Below are 18,209 nucleotides of genomic sequence, written 5' to 3' on the forward strand. Positions count from 1 at the left end.
TTGTTTCTTATAGTTCTTGATATGATTATCTTACCTGATTACCTATTTTCTGTTAAGAATGCATGCAAATACTTATTTCCGTTAAAATAAGATTCTGCTTGTGTTCTTTAGCTACAGACAAAATCTTTTATTAGCCCTATATTGTCTTTAATTGTAAACATGATTTTCTTGGATATTTTTAGTATCGAGAAAAACGTTTGGAGCAAGAAAAGGAGTTATTACATAATCAGAATACATGGCTGAATACAGAGTTGAAAACTAAAACTGATGAACTTCTGGCTCTTGGCAGAGAAAAAGGAAATGAGATTCTAGAGCTTAAATGTAATCTTGAAAACAAAAAAGAAGAGGTAAGTTAGTAAAACTTTTTTTTCATTTTGGTTAAAACTTACATTTATGTGCCAGGTTATTACAAAAATATTCCATGGGTATACCAAATGAAATGTATTATAATGTTAGAAATGTGGAGGACATAACTCAAACATTTGGCCTAGGAAATGAACCAGTTGCATATAATTAAATATTTTAAGATCTTCTTTGATGAATTTTGATACTCTCTACTATTTTTTTATATATCTTTAAGACTTGTTTAAGAAGTGGTGATAAATTTTGTCAACTAAATCCAAGTGTATTGTTCTGTGAGCTGTTATTTTTCATTCTCTTACATATACATATTTTATATGAAATCCTTTTTTGGGTTTGGGGATTATTTTGCTTTCACTTGGCAGCTAAACTTTATGTTTATCGAAACATACGTTTATGTTATGTAATTGAAAATTAATTTCAGCTAATACAACATCTTCCCTCTACCCAATTCTCTTGTTCCTAGGTTTCCAGAATGGAAGAACAGATGAATGGCTTGAAGATGTCAAATGAGAATCTTCAAAAACATGTAGAAGAGCTGTTGACCAAACTAAAAGAGGTATAGAAGACCACTTTAAAATTTCTCTTTTATAAAATCGTCAAAGCATTTATAAGGCGGGGCGCCTGGGTGGCTCAGTCGGTTGAGCTTCTGACTTCGGCCCAGGTCACGATCTCACCATCTGTGAGTTCGAGCCCCGCGTCGGGCTCTGTGCTGACAGCTCAGAGCCTGGAGCCTTCTTCGGATTCTGTGTCTCCCTCTCTCTCTAACCCTCCCCAACTCATGCTCTGTCTCAAAAATAAAATAAAAAAACATTTAAAAAAATTAAAAAAAAAAAGCATTTATGACGCTATTATTTTTAAAATGATTTCATGTTGTGAACTATTTCTGGCACCATAAAATGGCCAGGATACTGATATGATGTAGCTAGGTTAAAATAGCTAGACCCAGAAAAGGCAATCACGTAGTTTATCCAATATCCAATATATTGTTTGAAAATGAGTATGGTTAATTTTAGTATTTATGTATTACACTTTAAGATAAAAACATATTTTTGTTTTTAAGGTAATTCACCTTTATCATGAAAATTGATGTTAATTTTTATCTCTTTGTAAATTGTATTTTTTATCTTAGTCTTTGATAAGCATTCTAAATTCAGTTCAGATGAGACTGCTGTAATTGGGTCTTTTTTGCAGGCCAAGGAACAGCAGGCCAGTATGGAAGAGAAATTCCACAATGAATTAAATGCTCACATAAAACTCTCTAATCTATACAAGGTAAATGCCCAGCCTCACATTTTAGTGTCCTACTGTTGCATTTTTGGATGTCAAATAACTTTGTAAGATTAAATTTTAGAGTGCTGCTGATGACTCCGAGGCAAAGAGCAATGAACTGACCCGAGCAGTAGATGAACTGCACAAACTTTTGAAAGAAGCTGGAGAAGGTAAGATTTAAATTATGGGGATTATTTTTGGTTTTAGATAAAAGGTGTTTTTTTTCTTCACATTTGTGTAGGTTGTTGGATTTGGAAGGCAATCTTATTAGAGACAAAATTTGGTATAGAAGAAAGATTCTTGGAGTAAGAAACTTTGAATTCTATTTTCAGCAGATATTTTCTATTTTGAAAATAGAGTTAGCTACTAGTTTTCTGTTTTTTTCATCTTATAATCTTATATATGGTCTGATTTCTAAAGGAAATTTTTCTTCCATTTATGAGACACTTACTTGATGAGTAGTTTGGGTATTCTCTTACTCCATAAATAAGCCTAACATTTCAGTTTGTAAATTTTGTCTTTTAGGGTCTTTGATTTTCTTATATTCTTCATTTTCGTATGATCTTTTTCCAGTCATTTTCTGTGTTCTAAAGATCAGAATAAAATCAAAGAGATACGTAGAGCCACTTGTTTACAATCTGAATTCCCTTATTTTCCCCTTAGATTGGAGACATCCAAAGGAGAAGTAGATTCACCAGGCTAGGACATTTAAGGAATGTAGAGCAAGAACTTTCAGAGGGTGACTGTCAGCCATAAACCATAGCCTGTCTACAATTTAATGTTGTCTACTGAAGGGAAAAATAATGACTATTCTGTTACGTTTTATAAACTTCCAAGATTTTAATTGTATGTTTGGATATTGTCTTTAAAAATGTTTTTAGCCAATAAAGCAATTCAAGATCATCTTCTAGAAGTGGAGGAATCTAAAGATCAAATGGAAAAAGAAATGCTTGAGAAAATAGGAAAGTTGGAGAAGGAATTAGAGAATGCAAATGACCTGCTTTCTGCCACAAAACGTAAAGGTATGGATTAATAGGTACTTAATAATGGTTTGAATGAAGTACTAGAACTTCCTACATAGTTCTTACTAATTTCCGCTAATAGTATTTCTTTATCATGTTGTGATAAAGGAAACTCCATTAATTTATAGAATTAGAATTTTTTACTTTAAAATTAATATTTATCTGTATCTTTACTATATTGTCAAGTATAATTATCATTTGATCACACATAATTTATGTGTCAACTTCCAGAATATCTTTAACTATACTTAACTGCATGATTTTTAGAATTGGATTATGTTACCTGACAATTTGATACCCCATTGTAAAATCCACATAGGAATTTGTATGTAATGCTTCATAGGTGTCACATTTTACTCGTCTTGAAAAAACTGTTAGTGGCTTTAGTTTGAAATATTACAGAAATACACTAGATTCCTATGTCTTGGCACAGGAGCCATATTATCTGAAGAAGAACTTGCAGCCATGTCTCCTACTGCAGCAGCTGTAGCTAAGATAGTGAAGCCTGGCATGAAATTAACTGAGGTACGAATGGTATTTAAATCTTACTGTTTTCCTTCAGCAAAAGGAAATTTGCTGAAATTTAATGCTGAGAAAAATTATTCTTAAAATCATCTGATGATTTCTTGGAACATTCCAAGAAAAGCTTTCTTGGTTTCTGGTTCTTACAACATAGTAAATAAACATTAATGTCTTATGTAAGTGCTAACACATGTTTATTATGAGGCTGTATCAATTACAGGTATATACTTTTGTTGTTATGCTCAGATTTGAAACAATCCCTCTTCTCCTTTCAGCTGTATAATGCTTATGTGGAAACTCAGGATCAGTTGCTTTTGGAGAAACTAGAGAATAAAAGAATTAATAAATATCTAGATGAAATAGTGAAAGAAGTTGAAGCTAAAGCACCAATTTTGAAACGCCAGCGTGAGGAGTATGAACGTGCTCAGAAAGCTGTGGCGAGTTTATCTGTTAAGCTTGAACAAGCTATGAAGGTTGGTTCCATTCTTAAATTTTAGCTGTGGGAAAAATCTAGATGACACATGATTTACTAGGTAATTCTTTCCTAGAATTAAAGTGTTTGAGTTGGGAAAGGCTAATCGTGCTTTTTCAGCAATAGGGTAATTCTACTTTATTAAACACCTGTAATAATGAAATGTTCTATTCTTACTCTCCTAAAATTATGGGAGCCTTTTATATTTTTTAAGACATTAGAGATGTTTTCTGTAGGATTCTCTAGTGGATGATGAATAGCCAAATCTCGCTGGGCTTCTCTTCAAATTAAAATAACAGTCTCTTTGTAATAGAACTCTTTTAAATTTGTCACAGTCATTCCTTGTCAGTCAGGTTCTGATATTCTATCTAGAAATGGTAACATTGTTTGACCATAGAGAAGAACTCCTTTTTTATAACATTTCATAATTTGGCAAATATTTATGTACATTATTTTGTTAACTGTTCTTTGCCAATTGGAAGTACCAAGGAAATTCACAAATATCTTCCCTTTTAAGGTTCCTTTTTATTAGATAATGATTAAAAAACTTTCTGATAATTTTGCTTTTAGGGTACAACTATTAATATTACTGAGAAGTAGTCAAAGTTTATTAAACAAATTTTATTGAGAAAATTCAGTTAAATCCATTTGTATCTGCTGTTCTAAACTGATCAGTTTCTTTTTTTTTTTTTTTTTCCTGGAGATTAGTATAAATAAATAGGGTCCTTAATTCAAACTTAAAATTTTGTTGCTGTTGCTATTACAGTTTACTTGTCAGTTTAAATCAGGGTATATTATATTTAATGGTCTCTTTCTCCTGGGTTATATGACATCTGTCAGTCTTGCCTTGACAGAATATTGGCATTTAAAATCTGCACACACACACACCCCCAACCCCATTGTTCGAAAAGAAGTCCCTTGGATATAATTACATCATCTTGAGTTTCTCACTGTTGAGAGTGTTTTGCCTGGAGCTTATTGTCTGAAGAGGATAGTGAAGTAGAGGGGCAGATGGTCATTGTGGAAAAAACCTATTTGTTTTTCACTAATGTGCAGGTATAACAATAAAAATCCTTTACATACTTTTTTAAAACTAGTAAAGAATTTATAGATAATTTCTGTATTTTCTTTATAGTAGAATCTTTTGTCCATAACCAATATCATGTGTCCTCCAGTCTAGATTCTGTGATGTTCATTTGTTAGATACTTAAGTTTTATAACCAAATTGCTTCTTCCTTGGCATCGTAGTTAATCCCATTTTAAACTCAGCAGATTTGTATCATTGCCATCTCTCATGAGTATTTGCCTTCTTCATTTTGTTACATACTTGTTTCTACAGAAAATGGTTTATGCATACCTTTAGGGCAGTGCATTCAGGTACTTGAAACCACAGGATAAATATGAGCCATCTTTCACTTGGATAGTATTTAAAACATTATTATGTAAAAAAAGCTCATCAAGAGGCAAAATTTGTATGGATTTGAGATAAAGTATAAGATTTCAACAAATTTTGTGCTTTTTTCAGGCTCCTTAAAAGTATGCCCCTAAATTAGTGATATTGTGATGCGAAACTTAGCAAGGCACTGCTTATGCTATTTTTTTTAACAGCCTTGAAACATTGGCTATTGCTTCTTTAGAATTAATTCCTGATGCCTTTTTTATACAAGTCTTATGCATCCCTTACCCAACATTTTTTACTTTTGATATGTATTTGCAGATAAGCAACGTATTAATGATTAGCATTAAAATACAGTCCTTTGTTTTCATCTCAGTAACACAGCTTTTGAGAGTATTTGTGTGATGTTATTTGATATACACTATTAATTTCATGTGGTTGTATAATTGTAATTTACAGTTAATTCGGAGTGGCAAATTCTCCATTGTTTGCATTAGCATAATGATAAGCAGTACTTGAGATATTAAGAAGTGTATGTGTTCATATTTGTAGAGAAGTAACTCTTTAGAAACTACTGTTTTATACAGAAGTAGTTGAGCACTGTGTATTTTTATTGTTCATATAACTACTTTATTGGTATAGATCTTAGAAGGGAATACAGAATTTTCATTAGAATTTATGTTTTAAAGGAGATTCAACGATTGCAGGAGGACACTGATAAAGCTAACAAACATTCATCTGTGCTTGAAAGAGACAATCAAAGAATGGAAATACAAATAAAAGATCTTTCACAACAGGTTAGAATTTTTTGTTTCTTTTCTCTTTTTTTTTCTGTATAGACTGCCCAGTAGTGATCGAATCTGCAGGTATCTAAGATAGAACTACTGCATCTGAAGTTCTCATCAGTTAGGGATACTACTCTAACAGAATTATAGGCTAGTCATTGTTTTTTTGTTTTTTCATCACCCTTCCCATTTATATTTTAAGTACTTGATACATTTTCAAATTGCAAGTACCGATTGTAATAAATGATACAATTCAAGGATAAGTAAAAGTTTCTGCCTCCTACTCAAGTCCTAGAATATAACCAGTGCTAACATTTTTTCATGTCTTTTTTCATATATATGCAGACACATGTGAACATTCATGAACATGTATAAGCATTCCTTGTTTTTTGTTTTTTGGTTTTTTTTATTTATTTTGAGAGAGCACATGTATGAGCATGGGAGGGGTAGAGAGAGAGGGAGAGAGAGAATCCCAAGCAGGCTCCGCATTGTCAGTGCGGGGCTTGAACTCAGTGAACTGTGAGACTAGGACCTGAGTCTGAGTCAGAATCAGAAGTTGGATGCTTAACTGACTGAGCCACCCAGGTGCGTTTCCCCCCCCCCCCCCCCCCCTTGTTTTTATTGAAATAAAACCATGCTATATGCATTACTCTGGGACTTTTTTTTTCCAACTGAGTAAGTCAAGAATGTAGATCTATCTTGTTCATATATTTTATCCTCAATTTTATGTGTAGGTTTACGCACATACATGAAAACCTCATATGAATGGAATTAAAATCTATTTTTCATGCTGTCCTTCTTCCGCACCATACAATATATACATAAGCATGCAAGTGCAAGCATACACACACACAGGTATATATTTCTTTGTGTTTTATTTGGCCACTGTTTTACAAAAATGGGACCATCCTTCTAGAATTGTGAATTGGTGATTTAAAAAAAAAAACAGCTTTCATTGACACTTTTATAGAAATGAAAAATAGTTTTTCCCATTAAAATTTAAGTTTTAATATCTAAAACAATCTTGATATTAAGATAATTTAATATTGATGGCTTTCATAAAGTAATATTTTCATTTGAAAATTTTTATTCTAAACATTTCCAGAATCAAAGTCAATGCTATTTGATAATATATTAAAATTTTGTTTTTAGATTAGAGTGCTTTTGATGGAACTTGAGGAAGCAAGGGGTAATCATGTAATTCGTGATGAGGAAGTGAGCTCCGCTGATATAAGTAGTTCATCTGAAGTAATATCACAGCATCTAGTATCTTATAGAAATATTGAAGAACTTCAACAGCAAAATCAACGTCTCTTAGTGGCCCTTAGGGAACTTGGGGAAACCAGAGAAAGAGAGGAACAAGAAACAACTTCATCCAAGTAAGCAACTGATTACCTCAGTTTGTTTAGCAAAAATATTTATTAAAAAGTTCTTACGTGTCCCTAATAGTGTTGTAAACTGGGAATATGATGACTTAACGGAAAAAAGAATTGAGCAACAATACAAAAAAAATTTTTTTTTACTCTTAGGGATCTCAATTTGTGGATGAGATTGATGGTAAGATAGAATAAGGTATATAAATAAGTAGGATAATTTTAGTCCCGTGTGTTCAGTTCTGTAATGGCTAGAAGTCTGTCTTTGAGAGTGTAGAGGTGGAGGACCTAGCCTAGGTTTAAGGAAACAGACCAGGCTTCATGGAGAAGGTAATGTAGGAATTACTCAAGCAGAGTAACGAATTTTTTCCAAAAATGTGTTTGGTGCCAGAGAAAGAGCAGTGGCTAACAAGACTGAGATTTGGACTGAGTGGAATTGGTTTGATTTTTGCAAACAGATTTTTCAGGTGACATTGGTGAGTACCTGAGTCCTGTATGGTGGAGGTTTTTAAAGTGGTTCTTAAAATACCAGCAGAAGAAGGAAAAGATAAGAGAGACAAAACATTATGCTTAATGATAGATGGTAAAATGTTTATTAATTTATAGTTTATTGAAATACAGTAGAATTTATAGTAGATATTATAACTCAATCTCAGTCATGTGAAATAGACTGATTTCTTTTCCTACAGAATCACTGAGCTGCAGCTAAAACTTGAGAATGCCCTCACTGAATTAGAACAACTCCGGGAGTCACGACAACATCAAATGCAGCTTGTTGATTCTATAGTTCGTCAGCGTGATATGTACCGTATTTTGTTGTCACAAACAACAGGAGTTGCCATTCCTTTACAAGGTAGGTTTTTACATATTATCCTAAAAAATTCCAAGTAATTTTGGGAAATATTTTTTAAATGTATATTATAGAATAGATTTTGCAACATAAGCAGTGTTTACTGATGGTAGCTTCAAATTTATCTACTATATGTGATTGATCAATCATGACATCACCAATCCTAAAACATACAATCATTTTAGGTATGACTAAGAAAGAAGAAATTCTGACCATTGTTGACAAGTGTGCATCTTAGAATCCATGAATTACTATATTTGTCTATTTTTAAGTATAGTTGACATACAATATACTATTAATTTCAGGTGTACCTCATAACGATTTGACGTTTGCATACAACATGAAATGACTCCCACATTCTATAAGTCTAGTTACCTTCTGTCACCATACAGAGTTAACTCACTATCACTGACCATATTCCCATACTATACATTACATCTCCATGACCTTTTAGTTATGTCTTGTTTCACCATTTCATTTGCAAATATTGTCTCTAACCAGAAACTGAAAGTGATCATGGTAGATTGTTCATTAGATTCCTTCTTTCATAATCTCTGTAATCTTACTGTTTCGTTTAAATAAGTCGAGCTTGTTTATTTTGGCAATGCCATATGTACAAAGAGATGTTACATTATTACTTTTACATTTCTGAAGCTTCAAGTTTAGATGATATTTCTCTTGCATCAACTCCGAAACGTTCAAGTACATCACAGACTGCTTCCACTCCTGCTCCGGTACCTGTAATTGAGTCAGCAGAGGCTATAGAAGCAAAGGCTGCTCTTAAACAGGTAAGAACACACCATGACACTTTTATCTTGGTTAGATTCTTTGAGAACACAGGTGGTCATCTTTTAATAATTTCATCAATATTTAGTTGCAGGAAATTTTTGAGAATTACAAGAAAGAAAAGGCAGATAATGAAAAAATACAAAATGAGCAGCTTGAGAAACTTCAGGATCAAATTACAGATTTGCGATCACAAAACACCAAAATATCTACACAACTAGATTTTGCTTCTAAACGGTAAGTTTTCTTTTATTCATAAGTTAATAGTCTTAGTAAAAATAGTCTGAACTTCAATATTCAGTTGAATCCAGTTCAAGGATTAGTTTGCAAAAGTTTACTCATTTGTGGACTATAATCCAGGGCTGTGGGGGTTCATTTTTGAATATTGATTAATGATTCTCTTGGGCATTTCCTAAGTAGGCCAGGTAGTTTTTTAATAAGTTGAAATTGATGTGAAGAATGTTGCTGGTTTTCCTTCCTGAGATTGAACAATCTACTGTTTCTATAGGACGAAATTATTTCATAAATGCATAAGAGGATGAGAAAAATGTGAGCAAATTTCATTCAGCCTTTTCTAGGTAGGAGAGAAGCAAGCACTAGACAGTTAATTTTGAGAAAATTCACTTTCTTGGTCGTTTATAAAAGTAATAGTAAACCTCATTTTATAGTTTTAGTAGGTCTATCAAATACTTGTTAGTTTAGTAAGTTAGAATGAAATGTATTTCTGTATACTGCATGATAAAACTAGGTTTTTGTAAGCATATGGCAGGTTGTTTCCTCCATACAGTCCCAACAGTTTGATACCCCAGATATAAGCACCTTTTTTCCCCTATGTTGATAACTGTAGCCAGCCATTTGTAGGCTTTCAAGCACATAGTAGAAAGAATTATAGAGGAAAAAAGGATCTGCAAAATTCTAACCATGCATAAATAAATTGCGTTCTGTATCGTGGTGGGTGTTTCATGTATCAACATTATATTGGTGCTATTTTGAATGTGATCAAAATTCTTAGCTTAAAAAGAATCAAAATCTAGCTTAAAAAGTTAATTCAGCATGAAATGAGAACTTAAAGTTTACTTAGAATTTGAATTTAACTGTTAAATTTGGAGTTGAAGGTTTTACATTATTACACAAGGTACTTTTTTCCATATTGTTAATCGTGTGAAATTAGTCTGTTGTAAAGTTCTTCAAGGAATAAGCTAGGATTCAGTATTTCAGTTGCTAATGGAATTCTTTTCTCTCACATAAGTTATGAAATGTTACAAGATAATGTTGAAGGATATCGTCGAGAAATAACATCCCTACATGAGAGAAATCAGAAACTTACTGCAACAACTCAAAAGCAGGAACAGATTATCAATACAATGACGCAAGATTTGAGAGGAGCAAATGAAAAGCTGGCTGTTGCAGAAGTGAGACCAATTTCCCTCATCTGATTTGCATTGTAAATTGCATTTGGCATGTGTTTTTTAGTTATTACTTTGATTCCACTGGTTGATATGATACAGGTGTTTGAGAGGTTTATGGATTTCAAGTCTACTTATTTGTTAGAAAGAGAGTGCATGTGCGCTCAGGGGAGGGGCAGAGAGAGGGAGAAAGAGAATCCCGAGCAGGCACCATGCTGCCAGCATAGAGCCCCGTATGGGGCTCGAACCCACAAACTGAGATTATGACTCAAGCTGAAACCAAGAGTCACACGCCCAACTGACTGACATCCCGGCTCCCTGATTTCAAATCCTTATTAGCATAGTTTCTAAATACCTAGTTGTGCGTCAGTTTAGTGATTGTTTCTATCAAAACTAAATGGGGAAAGAAATTTGCTTTTCTGGACTAAGATTTCTTTACAGGTCTTCCATTTCATACTAAATTTGTAAATCACTTTTTGTGTAACAGACAAATGAATATTTCATTCATTCTTGCTCATTTGTGATAAAAATATAAAAATCTTATAAATTATATTTCTGAATTTCAACACGAATACAAATATCTACTAGAAATTGGCAGTACTTTCAACTATACTGGATTCTTGATGATGAATTTCTATTTAATGTTTTACTGTTCTGTAAAGTTGTCTCACAACTTTCTGATCATTGTGAGCTAGGTGCACTTGTCCCCCATTTTACCGGTTGAGAAACAGATTCAAAACTTAAATGATTTCCTGTTTGAGATAGTCGTGAGAGATGGGTTGGTTGGGACTTATACCTAGGTTTTCTAATTCTGTTGGCTACATCCCTTCATTTTTATATGTTTCCACTCATTTGTGGGGAATGGACAGCATCACTTTTTCAAACTGGGAGAGTAAGTTTTATGATTGCTCATTTATGATTTATGGTGTAGTTATGAATACTTTGAGGATATTTGTTTTCAGAGCACCCTTCCAAATCTCCTGAGACTCAGAGTGTACTCTTCATGAGGCAGAAAAAATGGAAATAAATCCGTCATCATTCTCAAACCAGATACTTAGAAACCAAGCTCTGGTTCTAAAACTTGCATAATTTAATAATATATAGGTATGAATGTAGCAAAATTTTGCAATTTTGTTTTACTCTGATGTTTTAGGTTTTTTTGTTGGCTGTTTCAAAGTCTGATTTGTTAAGAGCAGAGAAATCATTAAGTATTTGTGGTAATTGCAAGATTTTTTTCCTTTGGTCTATTGATATTCCCATAATTTTTGCTTCATATTTTAACACCTGAAAATTAAGAGTTATAAATTCTTATGTAATGAAGAAATGTCCTCGTCTCTAATTAGCATTAAGAAATAACAATGAGGGGGGTGCCTGAGTGGCTCAGTCGGTTGAGCAGCCAACTTCGGCTCGGGTCATGATCTCACGGTCCGTGGGTTCAAGCCCCGCGTCAGACTCTGTGCTGACAGCTCAGAGCCTGGAGCCTGTTTCAGATTCTGTCTCCCTCTCTCTGACCCTCCCCTGTTCATGCTCTGTCTCTCTCTGTCTCAAAAATAAATAAACGTTTAAAAAAAAAAATTAAAAAAAAAAGAAATAACAATGAGGGATCTTTTAAATTTTTTCTTTTACTTGTATTTGCCTCAAGGTAAGAGCAGAAAACTTGAAAAAGGAAAAGGAGATGCTTAAATTGTCCGAAGTCCGCCTTTCTCAACAAAGAGAGTCTTTGTTAGCCGAACAAAGAGGGCAAAACTTGCTGCTGACTAACCTGCAAACAATTCAGGTAACCAAAAAAAAAAAAAAAACCTGTAGAAAAAAATGTTCTAGTTAAATAAGTAGTTTTAACATTGCATCCTCTCAGGTTCTTAATTAGAACATTTTTCTGTCACTTTTGTCATGCATTATATAAATAAAACCTTGAAAGAGAACTGATTGAAACCATGCATTTAGCAGTTTTCACCCTCAAATCTATATTTACAGAGTCCTGTGCAGTTGAGTTGTTTACAAGATTAAATTTTTGTTTTTATTTTTTATTTTAAAACTTCAGGAGGTCTGAATGACTATTGCAATATGTCTCTTTTCCTTTATTAAGTAGATATTTTAATACGAAAAATGTCAGAAGATTTTTTTGGTAAATGTTCTAGATTTTAATTTCTTCATGTAGAAATGGGTTGTAATGCTCTATAGCCTTTCATTTTCTCTGTATTACTTTTTTAATTTCTTTCTTAAGCATAACCAAAAAATCTTTTTTTTACCTTAGGGAATATTAGAGCGATCTGAAACGGAAACCAAACAAAGGCTTAGTGGCCAGATAGAAAAACTGGAACATGAGATATCTCATCTAAAGAAGAAGTTGGAAAATGAGGTGGAACAAAGGCATACACTTACTAGAAATCTAGATGTGAGTCTGTTAGTGTTATGAATTTCTATAGATTGTTTATTTCTGGAAATGAAGCTGGTATGTAGGTACACTGCCATTTCCTGTTGAAGCATGGTTTTGAAGAAGCTGTTAGTTTTCCTTGCCTCCTTGTGTGCCTAATAATTTTTGGTTGGGTGCTATATATTGTGAGTTTTATCCTATTGGGTGCTGGATATTTTTATATTCCTATAAATCCCGTATTTTTTTCTGGAATGCAGCAATTGAAAATAATTTGATTCTCTTGAGTGTTGCTTTTTATGATTTTTTAGGCAGGTCCAAAGCAGTGCTCAGTCTGTAACTAATTATTCCCCACTATTGAGACAAGATTTTCCTGTATACTAGTCCCAGTGTCCAGTGAATTATGAGTTTTTTCATTCTGGCTGCTGGTAATTGGCATTATTCCTGACTCTCTGTGAACACCAGACACTCTTCACTCAGTCTCTTTGGATGATTCTTAAGCCTGTCTGGGGTAATTTCACATGTATGTACTGATGACTATTTTGTTGAATATTCAACAGGGATCCTCTGCAAATCTCTTGGGTACTCTATCAGTGCAGCTCTCTGTGATAGTCTATCTTAGGAATTAGGAACTAATTTAGTCTTCCTGTACTCTCAGTAATGTGTTCTCAGTTCAAGGAGTCTGCTTGCTTCTGCCTTATTTCCCTTTCCCTCTGTCAAAGCCTGAACACACAGGAAGCTAGGAAAATTACAGGGCTTCTTTTGTTTCCTGTCTCAGGTATCACAGTTCTTTTTTTCAGTTATTTCAGATGGGAGGATGTATCTGATTTCTGTTACTCTATCTTGGCCAGAGTTTAAAGTGTTTTAAAATGATAAAGTGAACCTCTAGTTGCTTACCTGAAAGATAGTGTTTGTAGGGTTAATGTATCTTTTCTTCTTAGGTTCAACTTTTGGATACAAAAAGACAACTGGATACTGAGACAAATCTTCATCATAACACAAAAGAACTATTAAAAAATGCTCAAAAGGAAATTGCTACATTAAAACAGCACCTCAGTAATATGGAAGTTCAGCTTGCTTCTCAGTCCTCACAGAGAACTGGCAAAGGTAAATACACTAATAAATAAGTAAAGTGATAACAAAGTACTTTTTTAGGCTCATAACATACCCTGTAAATAAATAACCTATGTTCTTTTTGGATAATAGCAAAAGAGGAGAAAAAAAAAAAAAAAAACCTTTTACTCTTCATATAGAAAAGCTGTTTTAGGCTTAAATTAATAAATTTGCAGACTCAGAAGACTGGAAATAGTTCTGCATGGCACCTGACCAGTTTTCCAGTTGTTGAAACCATTTATTGTTACTTGTAAAATGTTTCTTTTGAGGAGGATTAATACTTAAATCTTTAACTCTCCCGTGTTGAATCTGTAATAAGGGTCACTTGCAGAAATATTTCATTTGTTTGGTCTCTTTTAGAGTAGTATTCATAATCATTGCTCATTGATAGCCTTAGGTAAAAGATTTGTTTCATTAGATTTTGCTTCTTTTTGTGAATGTACCATTTCAAATGCAAAGCCTTTGGTCCAGGTAATCTTAAGAAAAACATAATATATGTACATGTGTAAATATATGATACATAAGTGGATGTGTAATTATCCAATAATAGTCCATATTGATACATCACATGATAAGAAAACATCCTTTTTAATCTGTAGTTTTTTCCTTTTCCATGGATTTTAGAATGAAAATTGGACGAAATAATTTAAGATTTAGTGTTTTAGAGTAAACAATGTTAAAAAAGTAAGTAACCTAGTAATATCTTCAAGTAGCTTTCTCAATTTAGCTCAAATGTTTATTCTTCTCTTTTAAATATCTTCATTGTAATATTTGTAATGGCAGATTTCAAATATTTGATTTTTTGAAGAAGAAATAATATTCTGGAGAAATACCTGTTTTTATTTTGGTATTTAGTGTGTGTTGAAATATACTTTCAAGATAAGTACTTTTACATTTGAGCCTTAATCCTAATTTCACAAACTCTCTGATAACAGCCATTTAAAATGTTAGTTTTAAGAGAGCTCTTAAATCTTTTAGGTCAGCCTAACAACAAAGAAGATGTGGATGATCTTCTGAGTCAGCTAAGGCAAGCAGAAGAGCAGGTGAATGATTTGAAGGAGAGACTCAAAACAAGTACTAGTAATGTGGAACAGTATCGAGCAATGGTTACTAGTTTAGAAGAATCTCTTAACAAGGAAAAACAGGTATATTCAATTTTAAATTTAATTTGAATGCACTTTTTTTTTTAATGTTTATTTATTTTTGAGAGGGAGATAAGAGTATGAGCAGGGAAGGGAGAGAGAGGCGGAGGGGAGACACAGAATCTGAAGCAGGCTCCAGGCCCTGAGCTGTCAGCACAGAGCCCAACATGGAGCTCGAACTCACAAACCATGAGATCATGACCTGAGCCCAAGTTGAACACTTAACCAACTGAGCCACCCAGATGCCTCTTAACTTTTTTTTTTTTTAAATAAAAGCCTGCTGTGTGTAAGTACTATAGTAAATATGAGTTTGACGGATATCATTGTGTTTACCTTTTAAATCTAAAAAGTACTTCAGTCTAATAAGCCAGATAAAACAAAACACACAAAATTCAAAACTGATTAGCATTGATAGATATTTTTTTTAAGTTTTTTTTTTTTAATGTTTATTTATTTTTGAGAGAGAAGAAAGAGAGAGAGAGAGCAAGGAGGGGCAGAGAGAGGGAGACACAGAATCAGAAGCAGGCTCCAGGCTCCAAGCTGTCAGCACAGAGCCTGACATGGGGCTCGAACCCATGAACTGTGAGATCATGACCTGAGCTGAAGTCGGATGCTTAACTGACTGAGCCACCAGGCACCCTGATAGATTTTTTTTTTTTAATACAAAGCAAATGTTAATTTTAGTACTTGTGAAGTTTAGATTTAGAGAAACTAATTGTATAATTTTAGATGTGTATAATTTTTGTATTCTATTACCTGGATGGTGGTAAAGGTGACAGAAGAAGTACGTAAGAATATTGAAGTTCGTTTAAAAGAGTCAGCTGAGTTTCAGACACAGTTGGAAAAGAAGTTGATGGAAGTAGAGAAGGAAAAACAGGAACTTCAGGATGATAAGAGAAAAGCCATAGAAAGTATGGAACAACAGGTAAATTAGATTATTAGCCATATCAGTCTTTGTGTGTGTGTGTGTGTGTGTGTGTGTGTGTGTGTGTGTGTGTGTGTGTAAGGATTTGAATTAAGTAGCTTATTAGTTACCATCCAGTTCATTTCAACTGATACTGAATGGACACATATTTAACAATTTTAGTTGTATGTTTTACACTGCTTTGTAGGTCCGTATGTGTTTCCTTTTGAGTATTCTAGACTACTTTATGGTAGTAGATGTCAGTGCTGTTTTTTACAAGCCTCTCTGCCTGAGCATTAACTTTTGCAGATGTTAGTAAGGAGTGAACATAAGCTTGTGAAATTTGTGCAGTATTACCTCAAGTTATCTTTTAAATTTAGTAAGTCTGTTTGGGCCAGTAGGATTTTAAAAATTTGTCTTTAAAATAACCCTGGTTATTTTATTAATTATTACAATAATTGTCTTGCAGTTAACCCTGGTTTTAATGTTCTTCTGATTTAGTTATCTGAGTTAAAGAAAACACTTAACAGCGTTCAGAATGAAGTACAAGAAGCTCTTCAGAGAGCAAGCACAGCTTTGAGTAATGAACAGCAAGCCAGACGTGACTGTCAGGAACAAGTAAGTGTTGATCATGTAGCCAGTTATTGAGAAATGAGGTTTGATCCTAGGGAGCAGTTCTTGGAGTATCTTACTGCATCTTGAGGATTGGTAAACCGTACAGAAACACAGTTATTTTCACCATTGTGGAACTTGCACTAAGATCAGCTGAAAAGTGTATGTGAAGACTAAAAGCAAATAGTGCAATAACCATTAACAAAGCAATCTTGACAAATGGGGAAAAATATAAAAGTACGAGTAATAGTAAAACTGAAATAGAATGGGAAGACGTGTAATGTTCTCATCTTTGAGTGGTATATGAATAGTCATTTGATTACAGTTCTTTATTGCTTATATATATGGTACGTACATGTATGAAGATTACTTCAGAAGTGGAATACAGGGGAAAATACTTCAAAGGTAAATTAGACAAAAATTATCCTTGGCTTATTGCCAAACAGTGTAACATTGCAAATTAAAATAAAAGAATGTATCAATAATTCAATATTCAAATAAATTATTCTTATTTCCTTTTGTTTACTTTAAGTTTGTGTTTATGTATGTGTATGCACATGTATGTTACATATCGGAGTTGTTCTTAGCTTTTATTTTATAAAGCCTGTTGCAAATTGTTGTATCATCTTCATAAGTTTCATTTTGAACAGTTCTTTCATATTTCTTCCTTGTTTTGAGTTTTTTTTTGTTATGGTGGTGGTTTTTTCTCCAAATTTTTATTTAAATTCAATTATTAACATATAGTGTAATATTAATTTCAGGTGTAGAATTTAGTGATTCGTCACTTACATACAACACCCAGTGCTCATCCCAACAAGTGCTCTCTTTAGAGCATTACCCATCTAGCCCATCCCCCACCCCTACCTCCTTCCATCAACCCTCAGTTTATTCCCTATAGTTAAGAGTCTGTTTCTTGGTTTTCCTCCTTTTTTGTCTCCTGTGTTCATTTGTTTTGTTTCTTAAATTCCACATATGAGTGAAATCATATGGTATCTGTCTTCTTCTGACTATTTCACTTCGCATGATAATTTCTAGCTCCACCCACATCATTGCAAATGGCAAGACTTCATTCTTTTTTGTGGTTAATACTCCACCACGCACGCGCGCATACGCACACCACCTTTTCTTTATCCATTCATCAGTCAATGGACATTTGGGCCCTTTCCGTAATTTGGCTATCATTGAAAATGCTGCTATAAATATTGGGGTGTATGTGTCCCTTCAGATCAGTATTTTTATATCTGTAGATACAAAAGGTATTTATAAATATCTTGTAGTGGTGTAATTACTAGGTCATAGGGTTGTTCTTTTTTAACTTTTAAGGAACCTGTACATTTTTCCAGAATGGCAGAATGGTTGTACTTTTCCATCAGCAGTGTAAAAGGGTTCCCCTTTCTCCTCATCCTCGCCAACACCTGTTGTTTCCTATGGTGTTAATTCTAGCCATTCTGACTGGTGTGAGGTGATAGCTCATTGTAGATTGGGGTGTTTTGTTTTGTTTTGTTTTGTTTTGTTTTGTTTTGTTTTGTTTTGTTTTTGAGAGCGAGAGAGAGCACGCAAGCCAGGGAGAGGGGCATTGGGGAAGAGAGAGAATCCTAAGCAGGCTCCACACCCAGGACAAAGCTGGACGGCAGGGGTCAATCTCAGGACTGTGAAATCTGGACCAGAGCTGAAATCAAGCACTTAACCTACTGAGCGACCCAGGCTCCCCATCATTGTAGTTTTGATTTGTATTTCCTTGATGACGGGTGACATTGAGCATCTTTTCATATGTCTGTTAGCCATCTGGCTGTCTTCTTTGGAAAGTGTCAATTCATGCCCAT

At 33.7% G+C, this 18,209-nt stretch overlaps 1 protein-coding gene across 4 annotated transcripts in view; it reads left to right on the forward strand.

Moving 5' to 3' along the window:
* The window catches only part of TPR (translocated promoter region, nuclear basket protein), an 85,279-nt gene that overhangs the window by 8,201 nt on the left and 58,869 nt on the right, over positions 1-18,209 (forward strand). For all 4 annotated transcript variants that reach the window (XM_042976759.1, XM_042976758.1, XM_042976760.1 and 1 more), the window contains 19 exons: positions 183-347; positions 827-919; positions 1,555-1,635; positions 1,715-1,802; positions 2,514-2,654; positions 3,088-3,179; positions 3,452-3,649; positions 5,734-5,841; positions 6,982-7,208; positions 7,892-8,055; positions 8,707-8,840; positions 8,927-9,075; positions 10,088-10,250; positions 11,887-12,021; positions 12,499-12,639; positions 13,557-13,722; positions 14,707-14,873; positions 15,643-15,795; positions 16,276-16,392. In XM_042976759.1, the coding sequence (XP_042832693.1) occupies positions 183-347; positions 827-919; positions 1,555-1,635; positions 1,715-1,802; positions 2,514-2,654; positions 3,088-3,179; positions 3,452-3,649; positions 5,734-5,841; positions 6,982-7,208; positions 7,892-8,055; positions 8,707-8,840; positions 8,927-9,075; positions 10,088-10,250; positions 11,887-12,021; positions 12,499-12,639; positions 13,557-13,722; positions 14,707-14,873; positions 15,643-15,795; positions 16,276-16,392 (2,682 nt within the window). The remainder of the gene's footprint in view (positions 1-182; positions 348-826; positions 920-1,554; positions 1,636-1,714; positions 1,803-2,513; positions 2,655-3,087; positions 3,180-3,451; positions 3,650-5,733; positions 5,842-6,981; positions 7,209-7,891; positions 8,056-8,706; positions 8,841-8,926; positions 9,076-10,087; positions 10,251-11,886; positions 12,022-12,498; positions 12,640-13,556; positions 13,723-14,706; positions 14,874-15,642; positions 15,796-16,275; positions 16,393-18,209) is intronic.

Source organism: Panthera tigris, chromosome F3, assembly GCF_018350195.1.
Source record: "Panthera tigris isolate Pti1 chromosome F3, P.tigris_Pti1_mat1.1, whole genome shotgun sequence".
NCBI classification, from domain to species: Eukaryota; Metazoa; Chordata; class Mammalia; order Carnivora; family Felidae; genus Panthera; species Panthera tigris.